The sequence below is a fragment of the Hemitrygon akajei genome, chromosome 10 (assembly GCF_048418815.1).
Source record: "Hemitrygon akajei chromosome 10, sHemAka1.3, whole genome shotgun sequence".
NCBI classification, from domain to species: Eukaryota; Metazoa; Chordata; class Chondrichthyes; order Myliobatiformes; family Dasyatidae; genus Hemitrygon; species Hemitrygon akajei.
In genome coordinates, this window is record NC_133133.1 from 148778201 (window position 1) to 148801422 (window position 23222).

At 39.8% G+C, this 23222-nt stretch overlaps 1 protein-coding gene across 3 annotated transcripts in view; it reads left to right on the forward strand.

Moving 5' to 3' along the window:
* Nucleotides 1–23222, forward strand: part of agk (acylglycerol kinase) — a 47608-nt gene that overhangs the window by 12278 nt on the left and 12108 nt on the right. For 2 of the 3 annotated variants that reach the window (XM_073059335.1, XM_073059334.1), the window contains 7 exons: nt 4154–4246; nt 7451–7483; nt 7974–8068; nt 8948–9017; nt 14736–14815; nt 16691–16748; nt 20879–21026. In XM_073059335.1, the coding sequence (XP_072915436.1) occupies nt 4154–4246; nt 7451–7483; nt 7974–8068; nt 8948–9017; nt 14736–14815; nt 16691–16748; nt 20879–21026 (577 nt within the window). Of the gene's footprint in view, nt 1–946; nt 1023–4153; nt 4247–7450; nt 7484–7973; nt 8069–8947; nt 9018–14735; nt 14816–16690; nt 16749–20878; nt 21027–23222 lie in introns of all 3 variants that reach the window. The other variant, XM_073059333.1, reaches the window with a different exon arrangement.

A 23222-nucleotide genomic window follows, 5' to 3' on the forward strand; every position in this document is an offset into this window, starting at 1 on the left:
AGTTACAAATTGATGATCTTCTGAAATTTTAATACCATTTCCTTCTCCATGGGTGTTGCATGACCTGCTTATTATTTCCAGTATTCTCTGCTTTTATTCTGGATTTCCAACATCAAGGGTATTTTGCTTCTGAGGTTGCAAGGGGATGCTGTAGAATGGTTGTGGTTCTGTATTCATGAATCAGACTATTACATTTATAGACTGTGGATTTCTTCCAGGCTTAATCAGAAATTTTTTATCACCCGTTCCTTTTCTGTTTTGGTGTGCAAGGGGAGAGGGTTTAGAGGGTTTGATGTTCTTTTGTTTTTTTATGTGCGGGGTAGGGCTTGTTTTTCGGAGTCGATGTTCCTCTTTAGTGTGAAAGTAGGGGTTTTGGGGATTGATGATTGTGTTGCCATTTTTTTCCGCTGGGGCTGGGTTTGATGTTTTTCTCTAAGCGATTTTCATATTCTTTCTTTGTTTTGTGGTTATCTGGAGAAGACGAATTTCAGAATTGTATATTGATGCATGCTTTGATTTTTAAAAAATCAACCTTTGAACATTTGAGTAATGACCAAGATAATATTTTTAAAATCTGAAGTAAAAACTAAAACTACATTTTTGCTTCAAACCCACTGAAGGGTGGATTGGAGAGAAAGACTAGCAGACTCTGAATAAGCAAAGAGTAACTTATTTTCATAATTTCTGAGTCAGTATAACATTCTTGATCAACGCAAACATATCTCCACTACTGGAATAGTGGTGTTGAAAGCAGACTTGAAAAACTGTTGTTGATTCTTGAAACTCCTGGATCTGTTTTGTTTTAGAAATGTTTGTGTTAATAATTGGTAATAAAGCCACGTGGTTATTAGCGAATAAGCACTTTTTTAAGAAAAGTTAATAATTATACAGGAAGAACAATCAGATATGTTGCTTTGATTACAAGTGTTTGCGTCATATTTCACAGAAAAGCAAGAAATCTCTTTGAAAAGAATGCAGCTCCAATTTTACACCTTGCTGGGCTTGATGTAACAGTAGTTAAGGTGAGGACTCAGAGAATAAATTGGCATGCGTAAGAAGTTTTACTGGTAGTGAAGGAAACCCAGAAATAAATGATAACCAATTGTGACCTGTTTAGTGAGATACATCGTAAATTTTATAGTATGGCATTTCTCTCTGATTCATATCATAATTATTTCAGCCAGGGTTTCATGACATTATATAATCAAATAAATTAAAATAATTACATTACTGTCAATGCAATTAATCAAAAAAACAGCTGTTTGTTATTCTTATCTTCAAATGTTTTCTAAAGTTTACTGCTATGAAAGATGGCAATTTGAACAGATGCTTTGGAAACCTAGCTGGCTGTGGTTAGATTATGTTTGGGATGCAAAAGAATATATGAATTTTAAACTATCCTTGTTAATGGCTCTGTAAATGTACAGTCTGATGAAATATAAAGGAGTTGCTTCCAACTAGTCTAATGGCTTGGAGATTGTTTCTATATGTTCCTTTTCTGAAACACTTATTGTTTACATAAATATGGAAATGATCCAGAGTCTGAATATTCAATGCTCACAAATATCAGTGTTGATGTGTGCAAATCAGTACTTAGTTGTCACAGTGTGGTGATTTTTAGGTTGTCAAGAATAGAAATAATTGGCAATTGTGGAAGAGGGGCAAAGAAAAGGGGGTCTGGATTTTCTTGAGCAAGGCCTTCCACAAGTTCATCGTGCCCTGGCATTGCCAATCCAGAAGGAGTCTTGCTGAATAAGATGGTGCTTGAGCTAACCAACAAGGGTCTGGATGGCAGCATGTCCAAAGCAACCAGATAATGGTGTGGACTAGGACGGGTCTCATTTCTGGAATTATTTTAGACATCTTTTAAAATATGGGTAAACCTTGTCCCTAGAGTTGCTGTCAAGGATAGTTTTTGGTGCTTCTGAATGTTTTGCATCATTAGGGTTGAATAGCTGTAAGGATGTTTAAAAAAAAATAAGTGATACACCCTAGTACATTATTAGCATTTATAAGTCCTTTATTACACTGTAAAGAGAAAGAAAATGTTTTCCTTAATTAATATACCATTCATGAGGGAGATGTTAGAACTGAAATTATTTTTAAATCTTCTATGACCGATCTAGTTTTAAAGAATGGGATCAATTGTGTATTAAATGCTTCCAGGATTTGTTTGTTGGAGGAAGTCTCTTTTCATTTGAACAATTGTCAGCTAAATATCGCTTACCACAAACCCACTTTTCTCGATACCTACAAATTAGAGACTTTCTGCGATCTCAATTATATACATTTCCTTAAAGTCCTGATAAGAACTTATTAGATGTAATTTCTAATTTGAAAAAAGAACTAATTTCATAATGGTTCAATATCCACTATTTATGGCATGTTGCTGGGAGTGATAAATGCTTCTTTAGACAAAATTAAAAATCTCTGGGAACAAGATTTACAGACTTCAATTTCTGAGGAAACTTGGAATGAAATTTTTTAATTGGTTAACACTTCATCGTTATGTGCCCGTCACCCCCTCCTACCAAGGATGAGCTATCTAATTTTTATTCAGATTTATCTCCCTATTGTGATAGACGTAATAATGGAGAAGCTTCACTAATTCATATGTTTTAAACATGCCCGAGTCTTGAAAAATATCGGAAGGAAGTATTCCAAACTTTGTACTTTTCAAAGTAAATTTTAAGCCTAACCCTTTGACTGCCTTATTCAGTATTATTGCAGGAAAAGATATTAGTTTGGAGACATCGGATGTGCACATTTTGGCTTTTATTTCTCTTATAGCTAAGAGGGCGCTCTTGCTTAAATGGAAGGATGTCATTCTGCCTACTCATGCTCAATGGTGACGTGATGTTATGTCATGCTAAAATTTAGAGAAGATCTGTTGTTCAATTTCTGAATCGAGCCAAGACTTTCAAACATTGTGGGGACCATTTTTGAACTATTTTCAAAACCTTTGATTTGCTGTTAAAGTACAGATGCTGGCTAATAACATATTTCACTATATGATAATGATTTTTTTCCCTTTTTTCTTTCTTTCAATGTTGGTAGCGGGCTTAGATTCTTTTTTTATATAATAAGATTATCACATTTCAATATTTCAATTTAATTTAATTTACATGAATATAGGGTAATGAGATTGCAAGTATGATTCAAATATAATGTATTTGGTATTATTTTATCTTTTTTACTTGTATATCTTCTTGTACTCTATATTCCTCTATGTAGTAATTAATGAAAATATTGAAAAAAGAAAAGAACTGTAATGGATTACCATTCTCCACTTCTCTGGATGAATGCAGTAATAGTATAGGGTGGGAAATCAGAAAAATTGGCAAAGATGAAACATCCTTGCAATGTATTTCTACGGAAATTATATGATTAGAGCTATCTCTGTGAAATAATCTCTATCCATAGAATAAATCTGACACTGAAGTACTAAATGTTAAAGCCAAAACCTGATTTGAATTATACCAAATTTCTTCTCCCAGAGACATTTTGAAATGACATAGCTAACAGTGAGATAAGAGGATTCAGCACCTGTTAGTATACTTGCTGGAGGCTGGCAACAACTTCAAACAGTTCAGAAATATAAATGACCTTCATTCATAGTAGGAAAACACTGAACTGGTAACATTATAAGTCTCTACAATAAGAATTGTGGCCAAAAAAATTACAATTTTGCAATATCTAATAGTCAATGAAAAAGGCTAGCTTTTTAATAATATGAAGGCTAATAATATGAATAATATCTCAGGGCTGTCACTGAGATTTCTAGTGAAAATACATAATTAAAGAAGAGTTTTTTTAAACTGTTAAGATAGAGACCGTAGCAACTCGTTATAAAGTTCTGCTTTCTGTCTGTTTTTCCTTAATTTTACTCTGTGCTTCCTATATGAGTGATTACAACTTATGTTATATTTTATACTTCATAGATTTAATTAGTACAAGTTGTAACACTGATAACCATTAGAGCGTCTGGATTTTGTCCTCCTTTTGGATTCTTTGGCATTAATAATGTTTCAGGATTTTGGTTAAATATTATGAAATGAGCAGCATGTTTGTGTATGTTAAATGTCATAGTTTTGTTAGAAAAGCGGGTTATGATGAGCAACACAATGTAATCTTGTCTCTGTTCCAATTGCAGACTGATTATGAGGGCCAAGCAAAAAAGCTGCTGGAGCTGATGGAAGACACTGATATGATTGTTGTTGCTGGAGGTGATGGCACCTTACAAGAGGTACAGACAGTAGATTTCCACAGAGCACCTGAAATTCCAATTAGCAGTAAAACTGAATATACTCTGTACTGCAGATAAATAGCAAGAAGGGAATTTGCAAGTTATCTGGAAATAATTTCATCACCAGGTCCAGTTAATGAGAAGGTAGTAGCAATTAGTTAAATGTTTGTTGTGTAAGAGTATTGGGCTGCTAATTTGATTCTGTAATTTTTTTCAGAACACAAGCTGCCTTGAGCTCAAAAAGAACCATAAGAGGAGTCATTCTTAACTTGTCGTTAGCAGGTTAGCAATTGTCAGTAGCCGTCCACCAAATGGAGGAATTGCAAGTGCAGAGATGCATTAGAAAAAGTATTGTCTTTTTGCAAGTGAACAGTATTCCCATTGTTGTTGCATGAGTGAAGTCACTGGAGAAAATTACTGGTAGATACAAAGCAGCTTCTTTATTCAACAAAACAAGGTACAGCAGGCATCATATAGAGAGGCTTTCGGTCAAAAGGTCTCGCTGGCCCAGTGTCGATATTTTATGTGCCAAACATCAAAGGAGAACTCCCTATTTACTATGCATGGACAATGCTTTCTTTGAAACTGCATACAGCCTTCACACCTCCTGATTTGCAACCATGCCACAGATATCCAAATGAATTTTATTTCGCATTGTCTGCTCTGGGATTCACAGCTTTTAGGAACCTATTGTTTAGAGCTGCACTCCAAATTTTCTGCACCATACATTTTCAGATGTGAAGACTGGGAGTCAGAGTCAGTTGCTAAATGTATATGTCCTAAACCCCAAAAATCACTGTTACATGGACCAAAAATCTAATAATTTTTCATTGATCATTTGCAGTCCTAGAAAACCTAGTGCAGGAGTTCAGATTTTTTCTTCTTGGTGATATAACTAGGAAGCTGGACAATGCAGCCTGGTAGTTCTCCATCTCTGTAAAGTGTTATTACCACTTTAGAATACTTGCTTGAACATGGATACCTGCTTGTCTTCCTACGTAGATTATTTGGAGTTATAATTCAAGTAATATAGATTCAGTACAAAACCAGGCCTTCTAGATTGCAGAAAGTAACAAATCTAGAGTTTGTACAGTTGAATAGTTTTGTGAGTAGAAGCATTTGAACTATTGCAAACTAAAGGATTTGGTGTGAGTATTGTGAAAATGCCTCTCTGTGCAAATGTTCTGGTCAAGCATGCTAATTGATTTTAATCTCTAATCATTTCCTTATAAGGTAACCATGTAGGTTGAGAAAGGAGAACCAGCCTGGGTGATTTACTTGTTTCAACCCTAGAAATGGTTCAGCTTAGATAGCACAAATATTAATTGTAGTATTTTAAAATTCTTAATGAATAGAAATAGGGAAAAATGTCACTGCTGATTCACTTTAACTTTGGGTAATAAATTAACCCTTGTCCCATAACTTGCTGTGTAGTTTACCTTTTCTTCCTCCCTTGCCCCTCTGCTTGGATAGATAAGATTCAGATTCAGATTATTGTCATTTAGAAACCACAAATGCAATGCAGTTAAAAAATGAAGCAACGTTCCCCCAGAATGATATCACAAAAGCATATGACAAAACAGACTCCACCAGAAAATCCAAGTAACGTTTGGCAATTCCCAATCCAGAGTCCGGAGAGGCTGCTGCGTATTAATATCGCGCTACTGTCTAGCGCGTTCCCCGGAAAGGAGCTCCAAATCCACCAGACGAAAACCAAAAACAAGACCAAAAACTAAAGCTACAAGGCCTGCACAAAACCACAAAATTACAGCATATAGTTACAACAGTGCAAACAATAGCATAATTGATAAAAAACAGACTATGGGCACAGTAAAAATAGTCCAAGATGTTAAAGGACTATAAGTTCAAAAGAAATCACCACAGTTTCCACAAGTCCCCAGGGTCCCAACAGACTCGCCATCCCACGCTGGCGGCAGAAGGGAGTACCCCAGCTATGGACTTCCAAGGCGCCGCCCGACTCAGCCTCGCAGATGCAGCACCCAATGGAGGCTCCGTCGAAACCAGCCTCGCAGACACAGCACACACCGAAAGCAACCTGAGTCCGTCGAAAGGACTCCGAGTCCATCGAACCTCCGAGCCAACGACCATCCCCTCCGGCACAGCTTCTCCGAGCACCATCCTCTGCCGAGCGTATTAAGACGGCCCCGCCAACGACCATCAGCAACGCAACCCCGAGGACTGGGGGCCTGTTCTTCCCAGCAGAGTCCCGGACCTCACAGCAGCAGCAGCAACGAAGAAGGGCTTCCTGGAATTTCCCGATGTTCCTCCGTGCTTCCACATCCATTTTCAATCGATTATGATTGCGCACAGCATCCCACTTCACAAATAACAGATAATCAGTTCCGGAGTGGCCGCTGCAAGCTGCGTCGTGCCGCTATCTTGGATCATTTCAAGGAGTTGTAGTGGATTCAAGTTGTTGACCACTCACTCTTACCTGGACCAAATGCCGAGGACCAGTGGATCTGAGCCTTTCACCTGAGTGTAACAAGCAAATATATTTGTAACCCCCTTCACCCGAAGTGCCTCAACAATGGGGAGATAAGAATAAGGGTGTGGCAAATCCTGGCTAATTTTAATGGATTTTGAATGTCTTTGAAAACTATTTAAAAACTATTAAAGTTGTTAAATCAAAATACTGATAAATTATTAAAAGCAACAAATAATAAAATATTTGAAAAATAAATCTTGCCTTTTTGCTCCCAACTGCAGAATCAGAAATCCTCATTCAAGTGAGGCAGATTCCCCCCAACAGTGGATGTGCTGATATCTGCTGCTCAATTTACCCCAGGAATGCATTTATGTCTGTATAAATGTGGCTCTTGATAGGAAGTGGTTGCTTGCCCATAGCTCCTTTTGGAACTGCAAGCTGTAGCCAGTGAGGACCCTCCTATTGTTGATAGTTACTTTTATTAAGCCTTTGATTTGTCATCAAAATCTGCATTTATAAAGCAAAGCCTTAATTCGTTCTGATCACACAAGGCACACTTGCAAACAAAATGGATGATTCCTAAGAGTATTGTATATTCTTGGTACATCAATACTGAAATGTTATGATTATTATATGAACTGGTACTAATTGTGCTTTCAACTACATATGTGTCCCAAAAATTGGGAATTACTGAGTGAATTAATGATTTAGGAGCATTGATGATGATCATGTTTTCACTTCTCTTCTTACATTAGGTAATAACTGGTCTTCTTCGCAGGGAGGATGAGGTAAGCAATTCACATCACAAATTATGATTCACACCAATAATTTCTATTGAGGTAAATTTATAAAATTGAAATCAAAATTCTCATGCAGACACTTCTGCTTTAGAGCTTTGTGATAGAGATGCATCAAACACTGTTCTCTGTGGCAGGATTTTTTAAATCATTGTAGGGGGAAAAATAAGGTCTTCGACTTGTTTTAGTGCTGAGATTGGCTTACTCTTGCTAGCCATGAGCTGTTTCTTAATGTAGAGAAAAAAAGGATTGTACCATTTATGAAGAAATGAATGTAATAGAAGGTACCTGCTTTACAAAACATACACTTTATTAAAGGATAGAAGCATTTTCATCTTCAAAGTATTTAAATTAAGAACCTTGTTTAAAGTGTTCTTTCCAGTTTCTTATGGTCATGAAGAACATTTTGTCCCCAGTGTACTGACTAAAAGAAATATGAGGTGCAAAATAAGTTTTTTATATATATATATTTGTATTTTAGGCTACCTTTAGTAAGATCCCCATAGGATTTATTCCATTGGGAAAAATGAATTCTTTGAGCCAAGCACTTTATCCTACCAGCAAAGAACAGGTCAGGTAAGTAATGCCTCATTACTGAAATTTGATGAGGAGGTACAACCATTGGAGTTAGGTTGGCTATGATAGTTTGACTTACTTTTGGAATATTAAATGCAGGTTTGTCAATCATAAAATAATTATGCAGAATTGCCTTCCATGTTAGTTTCTGGTAAGCAATTTCTCCTTATAACCAATGATGGAATTTCTAATGTTCTCTGCCGATTGTATTGCTAATAATTTGTAATGTTCTGTTAAAGGACTGTCCACATTTAATCAGGGAGAAGAGGAAAGCAGTGGACCCCTTTATTTTCAGTCAGTGTTCATATATTGCTGAATTCAGAGTTGCACATGCCTCTGACACTCTCTGCATCTGTATCTCACTGTTCTGAAATGGGTACTAGGGCAGGTTGAGGCTTCAATTGTCTTGATTTGAAAATATATTTTCCTCCGTTCTCTTGAAGATCCTGGCTTACATTTGGTGTTGATTTGTATGTCTCTCCAGCCCTCTTTCAAATACTGACAAGGGTTCAATGTGTACAAAATAGACAGGTTTCTTAATGAGTTTTGGATAGATCTGGGGATGTTTTAATTTTCTTATGGTTTATTCCTATTTTAAGGAAATGCTTATCTTACACAGCAAAATCTGAGGGCTTTATTTGTTTTCATGCCTGGGCACTTACACGCGTTTTAAAACCTTTGGTCTTGGCTAAGATTACACCCATTTCTGACCCGGGTGGCTTTGCTTAACGTTACTGGTGCATTAACCAAATAGGCCATCAGGGGAGCTCGGCTGTCCTGTTTCATGCTCATTACTGTGATGCTGAAAATAAGTGTGTTTGCTGCAGTTGAGAATGAGTTGTTTTTGGACTGTCACATCTCCTTTGCTGTGCATTGCAGACACATTTTAAATGCCACACTGGCAATTGTTAAAGGTGAGACTGTTCCGCTGGACGTGTTGGAAATAAAGGTAAGAAGTGAAATATTTTCCAGCAGTTCCTAATGTTTGTCTAGTTTTAAAGAATGGCCAGAATTACTCTGGTTCAACTCCTTGGTTGAAAGTCAATTAAAAACTATCAATGGATGATGAATGAATGAATAATCCAGGATTTTGGTTTCGAGATCTAATGTTTGCAGCAATCTTAATTCAGAATCAGGTCTAATATCACCGCTATGTCATGAAATTTGTTAACTCAGTGGCAGCAATACAGTGCAATGCATGATAATTTAGGGGGGAAAATAAAATATAAATAAACAAATAATTGTCCTAAATATGACAATCATACAATGCGATAATATACAAACTCTCAAATTTACCTGGTTTTGCCTCAAGCTTCCACCCTGTCTTCAAATTTACCGGGTCCATTTCGGACACCTCCCTCCCCTTTCTCAATCTCTCTATCTCTGGAGACAGTTTAACCACTGATATCTTTTATAAACCCACTGACTCTCACAGCTACCTGTACTGTACCTCTTCCCACACTATTTCTTGTAAAAATGCCATCTCCTTCTCTCAGTTCCTCCATCTCTGTCGCATCTGCTCTCAGGATCAGGTTTTTCATTCCAGACTAAGGAGATTTCCTCCTTTTTCAAAGAAAGGGGCTTCCCTTCCTCCACCATCAATGCTGCCCTGAACCTTGTCTCTTCTATTTTGTACACATCTGCCCTCACTCCATCCTCCTGCCACCCCACCAGGGTTAGGGTTCCTCTTGTTCTCAACTATCACCCCACCAGCCTCCACTTTCAACACACAATTCTCCAGGACTTCTGCCATCTCTCTAACAGGTCCCACCACCGAGCACATCTTCCCCCCCCCCCCCCCCCCACTTTATGTTTTCCAGAAAGATCGCTTCCTACACAACTCCCTTGTTCATTCGTCCCTCCCCACTGATCTCCCTCCTGGCACTTATCCTTGCAAGTGGAACAAGTGCTACACCTCCTCCCTCACTACCATTCAGGACCCCAAACAGCCCTTCCAGGTGAGGCGATGCTTCACCTGTGGGTCTTTTGGGGTCTCTACTGTATCCAGTGCTCCCGGTGTGGCCTCCTGTGTGTTGGTGAGATGTGATGTATATTGGGTGACCGCTTGGCCAAGCACCTACGCTTCATCTATCAGAAAAAGTGGGATCTCCCAGTGGCCACCTATTTTAATTCTACTTTCCATTCCCATTCCGATATGTCAGTCCATGGCCTCCTTTACTGCCGCGATGAGGCCACACTCAGGTTGCAGGAGCAACACCTTGTATTCCAACCTGATGGCATGAACGTCGATTTATTGAACTTCCGTTAATGCACCCCTGCTCCTTCACCATTCCCCATTCCCATTTCCCCCTCTCACCTTGTCTCCTTACCTGCCCTGTGCCTCCCGCTGGTGCTCCTCGCCCTTTCCTTTCTTCCATGGCCTTCTGTCCTCTCCTATCAGCTTACCCCTTCTCCAGCCCTTTATCTCTTTCACCATTCCACTTCCCAGCTCTCTACTTCACCCCTCCTCGTTTCACCTATCACCTATTATCTTGTATTTCTTCCTCCCTTCCCTCCCACCTCCTTACTCTGACTTCTCTTTTTTTTCTCTCTCCACTCCTGATGAAGGGTCTCGGCCCAAAACATCAGCTGTTTACTCTTTTCCATTGATACTGCCTGGCCTGCTGAGTCCCTCCAGCATTTTCTGTGTATTGCTTGGATTTCCCGCATCTGTATATTTTTTCTTGTTTGTAATATATAAAACTTGCTCGGTAACTTACAGCAGGCCCACTTAATGGTTTAAAAGCATGACATGGCTGGCTGCTGTAAAGATGCAAGTTATGGAGATAATTGTAATATTTTTTCAACAGTTAGAGAACTTAGTTAAGCTGCAGTTAACTTTGTTCTTCCCTCCTGTGCCCTCATTCTTGTTGCCAGTTATTTGTAATAAAATGTGTTTGCTGTACTGCCCAAAACATTTCTAACCTATGTGTTTTTTCAGTTTCATTTCTGTTTTCCTCCTGCAAGATCATGAAAAGTCATTTCAGGATTTTCAGCCTGGCTGAAACCTTTATTCATTGTCATATAGCACAGAAACAGGTCCTTTAGCTCAAAATGACAATACTAATCATTAAGTACCTATTCTATATCTATCCCATTGTTCAACATTTGGATCTATAGTCTTCTATGCCTTGGTCATTCAGGTGCCCATCAAGACTCCTGTTAAATTCAAAGATTCAAAGCACATTCATTATCAAAGAATGACCTCTTCATCATCTTTCGTACAGTGGTCATTTTATTATGTTTGTTTTCCATTTGGCTTTTCTGGAAAAGCACTTCAGATTGCAACCTCTCTCTAGGTGAAAAAAAAATACTCTGATTGCTTCTGAACCACCTATTCCTCATTTACACCTATGACTTCTTGACTTAGACTTATCTGTATTTGTGTAAAATTGTCACAGAAATTTTCTTGAACAGTAATATCACAATTAACACTGCATTCTCCTTGGCCTCATTGCATTGGAATATCATGTGATACTCTTGCAAGCATACATTTTTTCCTCAGACAGAATGTAAATGCACCTCAGTAACTAGAAAACCCTCGTTTGGGTTAAATATTCAGCATAAATTGCACTCTGGTGTTGTTTGATAAATGTAACAATGTTTGATATCAGCAGTGTTATATCTAAGGTAAACAAATTTTGGGCAGACTCTTAAAACAACTTGAATCTCTAAAACAATATTTCATTTTAACTTGCAATATTTGTTTTGAGTGAAGCTGGTGATCTGTTTCCAAACTGAAATAGTTTTTGCTACTCAGATTGTATTTCCTCCTGTGTCAGCTGCTGGAAAAATCTGTCTCCAATTCTCTTGAATCTGAACTGTCAACATTTGACCTTCCACGAACCACACCTCTTACATAGTTACAGATTGAACATACCCTCACCATCATCTTTCATACAGTGGTCATGTTAATATGTTTGTTTCCCATTTGGCCATTTTGGAAAAACCTTCATCTTTGCTTCACTGCCTGGTTTGGAAATTGCACCATCTCAGATTGCAAGACCCTGCAGCAGATAGTGAGGTCAGCTGAGAAGATCATCGGGATCTCTCTTCCCGCCATTACGGACATTTACACTACACGCTGCATCCGCAAGGCAAACAGCATTATGAAGGACCCCACGCACCCCTCATACAAACTCTTCTCTCTCCTGCCGTCTGGGAAAAGGCACCGAAACATTCAGGCTGTCACGACCAGACTATGTAACAGTTTCTTCCCCCAAGCTATCAGACTCCTCAATACCCAGAGCCTAGACTGACACCTTACTGCCCTATTGTTTTGTTTATTATTTATTGTAATGCCTGCAATGTTTTGTGCACTTATGCAGTCCTGGGTAGGTCTGTAGTCTAGTGAAGTTTTTTTTCTGTATTTTTTTTAATGTACCGGTAGTTCAGTCTAGTTTTTGTACTGTGTCATGTAACACCATGGTCCTGAAAAAACATTGTCTTATTTTTACTATGTACTGTACCAGCAGTTACGGTCGAAATGACAATAGAAGTGACGACTTGACTTCATTAAGTCCGGGGTACTTAAGTTGAAATGGATATGACAACAACTGGTTAAACCAGTCACCGCTAGATTTGATTGGATCACATAAAGTTTCTGCACTTGGGAATATTGAGATAGCTCAGTGCTGCTTATTTCCATTGACAATTATGATCTTTAAAACTTATTCCCATCACCTTCATACTCACTTTCAATATGTCTGCAAGGATTCTTGCCACTAAGAATGAAACATCTCACCATTGGGCTCTGCCACTCCCCTTCCTTTTCCTAAACTACCAGGACACACTTCAAAAGAAATGGAAACAGAAAATGCTGGAAGTATTCAGCAAGTCAGGCAGCATTTTGGAGATTAAGATACTGACACTTTGGTCAATATTGTTTCACCAGAAACATTAACTCTGTCTTCTCCACAGATGCTGCCTGACCTGCTGTGATTTCTGGCGTTTTCTGTTTCAGTTTTATTTTGCTTTCCTCCCAGCCCTGGCTTCGAATTTCCATCTTTACCAACCCACCCTATATCCACTGCATGTTCATGTTGTCAATAAGATCGTCGTTTTGTTTTTGTCATTTTTCACAAAACTGTTGACTCCTATATTTAAATGAAGCTTGTGAGCCTGCTCTCAACTCATCAGCAGCCTTTGCCGCAGTTGACCACATTATCCTCAATTGTTTATCCACTGTTGTCCGCCTAGGTGTAATTGGATTCGCCTGGTTTGATTTTAACTACCCTATGGTAGCCACAATTCATTGCAATGGTCACTGTTCCCATACTCACAATATTATATCTGGTGTTCCTCAAAGATCAATCTTTGGTTTGCTCCATGTTCTTATCTACAAATTGCCCTGAGAAACATCTTCAAAATGAGAGCATCAATTTCCAAATGTAGTTTAATAATAAACGCTCATCTTACCACCACTTTCATAATCTCTGCCTGGTTGCCCGATTAGTTGTCCAGCACTTAGTATTGGATTGACAAAGCTCTCCTTCGCTATTAAGTACTAGGAAAACAAAAGGCAAAAGCCACTGCTTTTATTCCCCATTGCTTTTTTTCTTTTTCAGGTATGTGACTGAAACTGTATCACGTTGTCTGATTTTTAAAAATCTGATTATTTTAGGACTATGTACCCATCTCTCCATGCTGCCTTTTTCTGTTTTCACAATGTGGCTTCTGTGAGATCTTTTGTGCTTTATTGTTGCTGAGATACTTTTTAATGACTCTTTTCTCCGGATTTGACCTTTTCATGTGCTTTTGGTTGATCACCCTTGTTATCCAGAGCCCCATAGTCCATTTCCCCATTCTGTCCGTCCATCCTTTAGCATTGCTCAAGGTCTGCTTTGGGCCTCTCTCCAGCCGCCTCCTTACCCCACCCTGGCCAGCCTTCAACTTTACCCTTTCCCTTGAATCCTTGGTATTTATTCAGGTCTCTTTTGAAAATAGTTCAGTTGGCTTATATAAAGACACCATGAATTAACAGTTAACATCAAACATGAGTTAATGATATTGGAAGTTGTGTTCAGTTATATTGGATCCTAGATAGCACAGTTTGCTCAGTCATCAGTCTGTTAATCTGAGGGTCCAGGGTTCAAGTCCCTGTTCGGATGTTGTGTTAAAGTCCACATATCCAACACAAAACATGAAAAGTGCCCAAATCACACGCAGGATTGTGTCTAAAGAGAGAGGGTATAAACATGGTGCTTTTGGGTGTCATGATAGTGTAGCAGACACTATCATTAACCGTTCGGGCATCAGAGTTCAGCATTCAATTCCAACGTCATCTGTTAGGAGTCTGTATGTTCTCCCTGTAGAATGTGAGTGCTTTCTCTGGGTCCTCCAGTTTCCTCCCACAGTTCAAATATGTACCAGGTAGGATAATTGGTCATTGTAAATTGTCCCGTGATTAGGTTAGGGTGAAATCAGGGTTGTCGGGGGCTGCTGGGGCAGTACAGCTTGAAGGGCTGGAAGAACCTACTCCTTGCTATATCTCTAAAAAAACAAAATAAGTAAATAGTTGTCATCTGAAATGAAGTTTTACAGGAAGGGTGTGTTACACACGGTAGTGTGATTAATAAAAGACCGTGCTTCTAGTAACTGATGAACTGAATGGTGAACAGATGTGCATTTTAAAGTCTATATGTAATTTTTCCCAATGTACTTCCAGGGTGATAAAGATCGTCCGGTGTTTGCAGTGACTGGTTTGCGGTGGGGAGCATATAGGGATGCAGCTTCTAAACTCTCAAAGTAAGACATAGTAAAAAGAAAGTGAAAATGGCAAGTTAAGGGAATGGATGCTTAATTTTTAAAATTAAACCTGAGACTGTACATTACTTTATTCCTTAAATTTTAGGGTTATGAGAACAACTATGCCTCTTTCTGTTCAGAATTGAGTAGTTATGCTAATAACCTGCTTCAGTAGAAAGGCACTGATGGGCAAGACAATTTGGATTATGGCCCAAGACATTTGGTTTGGTTTTAGAAATGGTGCTGTCAACAAAAGTTCCAGACTGTAGGTTTGAATACTATGTCCAGTCTTGCCAATTCCACTTCACCCTTAACAACAGTGTAATGCGGTTTTAAGTCATGATTATATAATCTACTGTGTAACCATTTTATTTGACACTGCTCCTCGAGTATATAAATGTTTTGAACATGGAGGTAAATTGGTTTGCATAAACTTAAAAAGAAAGCTCCTATATACAGGTTATAAAGCCATTCAATTGCACTGGACAACAAAGATTTTGCTTCCTAAGTACTTTTGGATTTGGGGCTGCTGATCATGAAAATCACCATGAAATTTCCTGTCATGCACCAGTTTTTGAAATTGCCTATTTTTTTTATTGCAATTAATGATTCAAGTTAGTGAAAATGTTCCCCACAATGTCAGCTGAAAAGTTTTCTATCTTGTCCAGCATGCTTAGGCAGGCAGTTGCTGCATGGCAGGACAGATTTTAGAAAGGCTATAAATTTCCAATGAGGATTTCGATATTTGAGACAGATGTTTCCCAGAATAACTGATGCCAAGATTAAGGAAGGCATTTTTATTGGTCCACAAATCAAATAGGTCATCAATGACAAGCAATTTGAAGAACTTCTTGTGAGATCGGAGAAAATTGCATGGAAGCCAGTCAAGATGTTTTCTTGGCAAACAAAGAGCACCAAACCACATGCAGCTGATTGACAACATGCTTCATGAAGTGCAACATGTCACTAAAGATTCATTTTCTGCACACCCATTTAGACTTCTTCCCTGCAAATCTTGGCGCTGTAAGTGACGAGCATGGTGAAAGATTTCTCCGAGATATTGTGATCATGGAGAAATGGTGTCAGGGCAACTGGAATCCATCAGTTCTGGCTGATTATTGTTGGACACTTAAGCAAGAAGCCTCAGACACTGAGTACAAACAAAAATCAGCAACAAAACATTTTTAGCTTTATTGAACTATTGCAAAGGGCCAGCACCATTTGGCAATTAAATACATTATATTCAGTAAAAGTTCATTTCTTGTTTCTCCAAATTCCTACATGTTACAAGTAGTCAAAATGATGTTTGTGTTCAGCTTCAAAGTGGTTTATCATTACAAATAATTCTGAGAAAGCAACATTTTCTAAAAAATTTGCTGTTTAGTGTTATTGGTGATTGTATACATTTATGATTCTACAAACCACCTCCATTAGAGTCAAGTGTCAGTGGAAAGAAAATCTAATCCTCATGTGGATGATACAAATAGTCAGTGCTGCAGTGGCTAGTTCTCAAAACAGCTGTCCACAGACATTTGGCAGACTTGGGACTAATCAAGATCTTGGCTCAGATTTATGGTACCGACTAGAGGAAGAGGATAAAAAATGGATAATTAAATTGTTTAAGAAGAAACACTCCATTTTTGCTTTTTGCATGTTTGGAGCAATGCATTAGGTTTATAATAAATAAAAAGCAGAGATAACATATTAATAATACTGATTTGGGAATTCCAAGATTGTGAAAGTCACATTATAAATACACATGTGTTCTTAATACTGTTTGCTATAGTCTGACTCCTAATGTATTGCCTAGAATTTGTGTTTAATAATAAATGATTCATCCATTCACAATGTTTCCTCAATTTTATCCCATTGCAGATATTGGTACCTTGGACCTCTCAAAGACAAGGCATGTCATCTGTTCAGTGTATTTAAAGTAAGTACTTGATGTAATCTTCCCATTTCTTGAGCTGTGGTTGGAGATGACACAGGTTGAGAAACTCTTAATTGAATCTTGCATTCTTAGCAAAATTATGGAAACTGCACGGTCTTTTACATTTTCAAGAGGTAATGTTGGTATAACTGGATAAGCCCTCTAAAACCTTTACAATATACCCTTAACAAATCTCCTTAACTTGGCTTAATTGGATCACTCTTTACTCTTTATAGAGGTTACCCCAACGATAACTTGTTTAAATTAGGAAGGAATGTTAAGGAATTAACTACATTTGGTTTGTCTTTCTCCAATTGATCAAATACAGAATGTCTAACAAAACGTTGCTGAGAAAGGAGTTTGATTAGAAGGAAGTATTTTAATACAGTGGATTCTGGTTAATTGGGACACATCAGGACCAGTACATTTGGCCCAATTAACTGGTTTCATGGAAATATTAAAAAAGGTATAAAATTATAAACTACTGTTTAACTGAGTAACTAATTGTTTTTAAATGAAATGGAGAACAAATTAGAACACTTCCAATACTACTACAGTGCTATAAAGCTGTGTGTTTGTTCCTAATGGTTATCGGCAGAATTCATCCAGTATATGCTGCTGTGTTCTTTTGATTGATCGTACAATAAGAAAATCAATGTAGACACCTAGTGCAAATAATGCGTTTTCTTCATACAATGCTTTCAATGATCACATCCTCCAAATCTTCATTTTCATTGTAACATTCAAGATGATTGTCGATACCTTAATTCTTCATAGTTCCTAACTTGTTGAAGTAGTGAAATTGTTTCATTTTCACTCCCAGCTATTTCTGGCATCTGTAACCTAAATGCTTGAAGCTGCATGAGCAAAACAGTTTTGAATTATCTTACTGTTTAAATGTCTCACCAACTATCTACTATAGTAGATATCAGTAGATAAGCTGTCTCCAGAGATGGAGACAGAAAGATCAAGAAAGGGGAGGGAGGTGCCGGAAATGGACCAGGTAAATTTGAGGGCAGGGTGAAAGTTGGAGGCAAAGTTAATGAAGTCAATGAGCTCAGCATGCGTGCAGGAGGCAGCATCAATGCAGTCGTCGATGTAGCGAAGGAAAAGAGGGGGACAGATACCCGTATAGACTTGGAACATGGACTGTTCCACAAAGCCAACAAAAAGGCAGGCATAACTGGGACCCATACGGGTGCCCATGGCTACACCCTTGGTTTGGAGGAAGTGGGAGGAGCCAAAAGAGAAATTATCGAGAGTAAGAACTAATTCTGCTAGACAGAGGAGAGTGGTGGTAGAGGGGAATTGGTTAGGTCTGGAATCCAAAAAGAAGTGAAGAGCTTTGAGACCGTCCAGGTGGGGGATGGAGGTATATAGGGACTGGACGTCCATGGTGAAAATAAGGCGGTGGGGGCCAGGGAACTTAAAATCATTGAAAAAATTCAAAGCGTGAGAAGTGTCACGAACATAAGTGGGAAGGGATTGAACAAGGGGGGGGATAAAACAGTGTCAAGGTATGCAGAAATGAGTTCGGTGGGGCAGGAGCAAGCTGAGACAATAGGTCTACCTGGACAGGCAGGTTTGTGGATCTTGGGTAGGAGGTAGAAACGGGAAGTGCGGGGTGTGGGAACTATGAGGTTGGTGGCAGTGGATGGGAGATCCCCAGATGGGTCCCAGTTATGCCTGCCTTTTTGTTGGCTTTGTGGAACAGTCTATGTTCCAAGTCTATACGGGTATCCGTCCCCCTCTTTTCCTTCGCTGCATCGACGACTGCATTGGCGCTGCCTCCTGCACGATTGCTGAGCTCGTTGACTTCAATAACTTTGCCTCCTACTTTCACCCTGCCCTCAAATTTACCTGGTCCATTTCCGACACCTCCCTCCCCTTTCTTAATCTTTCTGTCTCCATCTCTGGAGACGGCTTATCTACTGATATCTACTATAAGCCTACAAACTCTCACAGCTACCTGGACTATTCCTCTTCCCACCCTGTCTCTTGCAAAAATGCTAACCCCTTCTCACAATTCCTCCGTCTCCGCCGCATCTGCTGTCAGGATGAGGCTTTTCATTCCAGGACGAAGGAGATGTCTTCCTTTTTTAAACAAAGGGGCTTCCCTTCTTCCACCATCAACTCTGCTCTCAAATGCATCTCCCCCATTTCCTGCACATCTGCCCTCACCCCATCCACCCGCCACCCCACTCAGGATAGGGTTCCCCTTGTCCTCACCTACCACCCCACCGGCCTCCAGGTCCAATGTATAATTCTCCGTAACTTCCGCCATCTTCCAACAGGATACCACTACCAAGCACATCTTTCCCTCCCCCCCTTTCTGCTTTCCGCAGGGATCGCTCCCTACGCAACTCCCTTGTCCACTCATCCCCCCCCCATCCCTTGCCACCGATCTCCCTCCTGGCACTTATCCTTGTAAGCAGAACAAGTGCTACACCTGCCCTTACACTTCCTCCCTCACCACCATTCAGGGCCCCAGACAGTCCTTCCAGGTGAGGCGACACTTCACCTGTGAGTCGGCTGGTGTGGTATACTGCGTCCGGTACTCCCGGTGTGGCCTTTTATATATTGGTGAGACCCGACACGGACTAGGAGACCGTTTCACTGAACACCTACGCTCTGTCCGTCAGAGAAAGCAGGATCTCCCAGTGGCCACACACTTTAATTCCACATCCCATTCCCATTCTGATATGTCTATCCATGGCCTCCTCTACTGTCAAAATGAATCCAAACTCAGGTTGGAGGAACAACACCTTATATACCGTCTGGGTAGCCTCCAACCTGATGGCATGAACATTGACTTCTCTAACTTCCGTTACTGCCCCTCCTCCCCTTCTTACCCCATCCCTGACATATTTAGTTGTTTTTTTTCTCTCTCTGCCCATCACCCTGCCTGTTCTCCATCTCCCTCTGGTGCTACCCCCTCCCCCTTTCTTTCTCCCGAGTCCCCCTGTCCCATGATCCTTTCCCTTCTCCAGCTCTGTATCACTTTCACCAATCACCTTTCCAGCTCTTAGCTTCATCCCACCCCCTCCGGTCTTCTCCTATCATTTCGCATTCCTCCTCCCCCCACTACTTTCAAATCTCTTAGTATCTCTCCTTTCATAGAAACATAGAAAATAGGTGCAGGAGTAGGCCATTCGGCCCTTCGAGCCTGCACCGCCATGGCTGATCATCCAACTCAGAACCCTGTACCTGCTTTCTCTCCATACCCCCGATCCCTTTAGCCACAAGGGCCATATCTAACTTCCTCTTAAATATAGCCAATGAACCGGCCTCAACTGTTTCCTGTGGCAGAGAATTCCACAGATTCACCACTCTCTGTGTGAAGAAGTTTTTCCTCATCTCGGTCCTAAAAGGCTTCCCCTTTATCCTTAAACTATGACCCCTCGTTCTGGACCTCGTTTGAAGGGTCTCAGCCTGAAACATCGACAGTGCTTCTTCCTATAGATGCTGCCTGGCCTGCTGTGTTCCACCAGCATCTTGTGTGTGTTGTTTATAACCAGTTCACTTTGAGCATGATGTAGTGTCTAACGGCCACAGAAGTGCATGTGATGCATGCTAGTTAGAAACTGTTTGGCAATAGTCTTGTTACAATTATGTGGCATATTGCTCCAAATAAACAAAGGAAAACCCAGCTATCTTTTTTTTTGTTCTTTAAGAGTTGTCCCAAATTAGCAGCTGTCCCACTTAACAGTGAATCAACATTAAAGCCCGTGGTTGTAAATCACTTCATGTCCTTGCATTCTCTTTTCAAAAACACTCAGCTTCACTGCCCTGTCAAGACCACTGACATTACCTACCTATATCCTTTGCCCCAGTACTTATGGTCAGGTTTTAAGATCTCTTCATCCTGCTCTCATGAATTATAACCCATTCTGCTTTCACTTTCTCCAAGTATTTGTTTAACAACAAGCTCTGGCCATAAATTTGGTCCTTTTCCAAATAACCCCTTTGGCTTGGGTCATATTGGCTGCACCTTTGAGGTGTCTCAGAATAATTCATTATTCAGTTGTTGATATGTATTTTAACTGTATTTAAGGATTGATAGTGTTTTGATGGCTGTCAGCCTGAGCACAGTGTTTTTAATAGTGTGTTGTATTTCTGTGTTTGTTGTCCAGACTTGGCCACCAACACGCCAGGCCTCCATTGCATACCTAGGCCCCACAGAGAGACCACCAGAGCAATCTGAGGAGAATCGCCCACGGCCCAGCCTGTGGCAGCGGATACTTAAAAGGCTGGAATTGTACTGGGTGACTCCCAGAGAGGGTGAGATGGTTGAGGAATTTTCTTTTTTGCTGCTTTTGGTACCACGGGTACTGTCAATTCATTACCCAATTAACCCTATTGAGTGAAACTAGTTTGAGATGAACTTTGCATACTTTATGACAGGACGTTTTGTATATTCTTTAGGAAAAATGCTATTTTTTTTTAACCAGAGATATAGGATCTGAATTAGGCCATTTGACCAATTGTGTATGTCACCATTCAATCATGCTGAGCTTGCTTCAACTTCATTGTTCCACCTTCTCCCTGTGCCCATAACCTCCTTACCAATGAATTATTCCTCACACTTTCTGTCTCCAGTGTAATGATGGACACTTTGTAGCCAAATAGTTCCCAGTACAATTTCTGTCTGGTCACAGGGGATGCAAAAAATAGTGTAAGGGATGATAGTCTAATAGTCCTATGAAATTCCATATAAAACTTTTACACTTTACTATGATCAGAAATTCATAGAACAAGGAATCGGGCCTCTGTCCCATCATTTCACAACATGTGTTGATGCCGTATATATTACCCTCCAGCTATTGAGTGTTCATTGGACGACACTCTGTGGCTGTTAGAGGAGGTCATTTACTGATCATCTCTGGGAAAAATGTGAATTGTGTTTGTTTATGGATGAGGTTGACTGGCTCATCTGAAAGATTCACCAGATGTCTGAAAATTCCAGCAATTGTCCATTCTTGGAGATTTGTCAATAAAATTATCTAACAAACCATCAGCTGTGTGTTAAACAGGCTTTGTGCTTCCTGTGTTCCATAGCTTAGCTGTCTTCGTAAAAACATTTTTCCTCACAAATTGGAGGCCATCAGTCTGTGCCAGAAACAGAGTCAAGTTTAATAATACTAGCATATGTCATGAAATTTGTTGTTATGTATATGGAATGCAAAATGAGAAAAAGGAGGTAGTGAGATAGAGTTCATGAGTTCAATGTCCATTCAGAAATCTGATGGCAGAGGGGAAGGAGCTGTTCCTGAATCATTGAGTGTGTGCTCTCAACCTCCTGTACTGCTTCTCTAACGGTGATCCCATTCCTCTCCTAATCTACTAATTAGTACCCCTGTGGCTGCTCACCCCAATAATAAATTGGGTAAGTATTGTAGGAGGGGAACGACTTCCCGGGGGAAGCTGCAGCAACCACTAGCACTTAGTCTGGCTCTGTGGCTCATAAGGGTTAGGGTTGAGAGGAGAAGTGCAATAGTGAGAGGGGATTTCATAGTTAGAGGAGCAGACATAAAATACCAGATGTTATTTTGGCCTCAGATTGGGTACACACAATTCTAAAGTGGGAGTGTGAGCAGCCAGAATGAGCAGTACATATTGGTAGCAGCGACGTGGGTAGGAAAAGGGAGGAGGTCCTGAAAATAGAATATAAGGAGTTAGGTAAAAAGCTGAAAAATAAACCCCCAGGATAGTAATCTCTGGATTACTGCCTGTGCCACGCACCAGTGAGGGTAAGAATACAATGATTTGACCAATGAGGAGCAGGTGCAGGGGGCAGGGTTTCAGATTTCTGGATCACTGGGATAACTTCTGTGGAAGATGTTTGTTTTTTTAAAAAAGGATGGCTTACACCTTGGGCGGGTTTGCTAGAGCTGCTAGGGAATGTTTAAATTAATTTAGCAGTAGATGGGAGCCCGAGTGATAGGGTGGCAGGTGCAGCAGTTGATATAAAAGTAGATGCAGTGTGTAGTGAGACTGAAAAAAGGCAGGCAGATGACAGGGCAAAACTGTAGTCAGTCGAATGAGTTGAAGTGTAACATGGGAACAAAATCGAAAAGGGCTAAACGGGACTAAACTTGGTATATAAGAATGCACACTGTATACGGAATAAGGTGAATGATCTTGTAATTAGAGATTGGCACGTATTACATTGTGAGCATCACTGAGTCATGGCTGAAAGAAGATCATAGTTGGGAGCTTAACTTCCAAAGCAGGCAGGTAGGCAGAGGGAGTGGGCTGGCTCTGTTGGTAAAAAATGAAATCAGATCCTTAGAAAGAAGTGATGTAGAATCCTTGTGAGAAGAGTTAGGTAACTGCAAGTGTAAAAATTCCCTGATGGGGAATTATATATAGGCCTCTGAACAATAGCCACATGGGATATAAATTATAACAGGAGATAGAAAAGGCATGTAAAAAGAGTAATGCTGCAATAGTCAAGAGGGATTTCAATATGTAGGT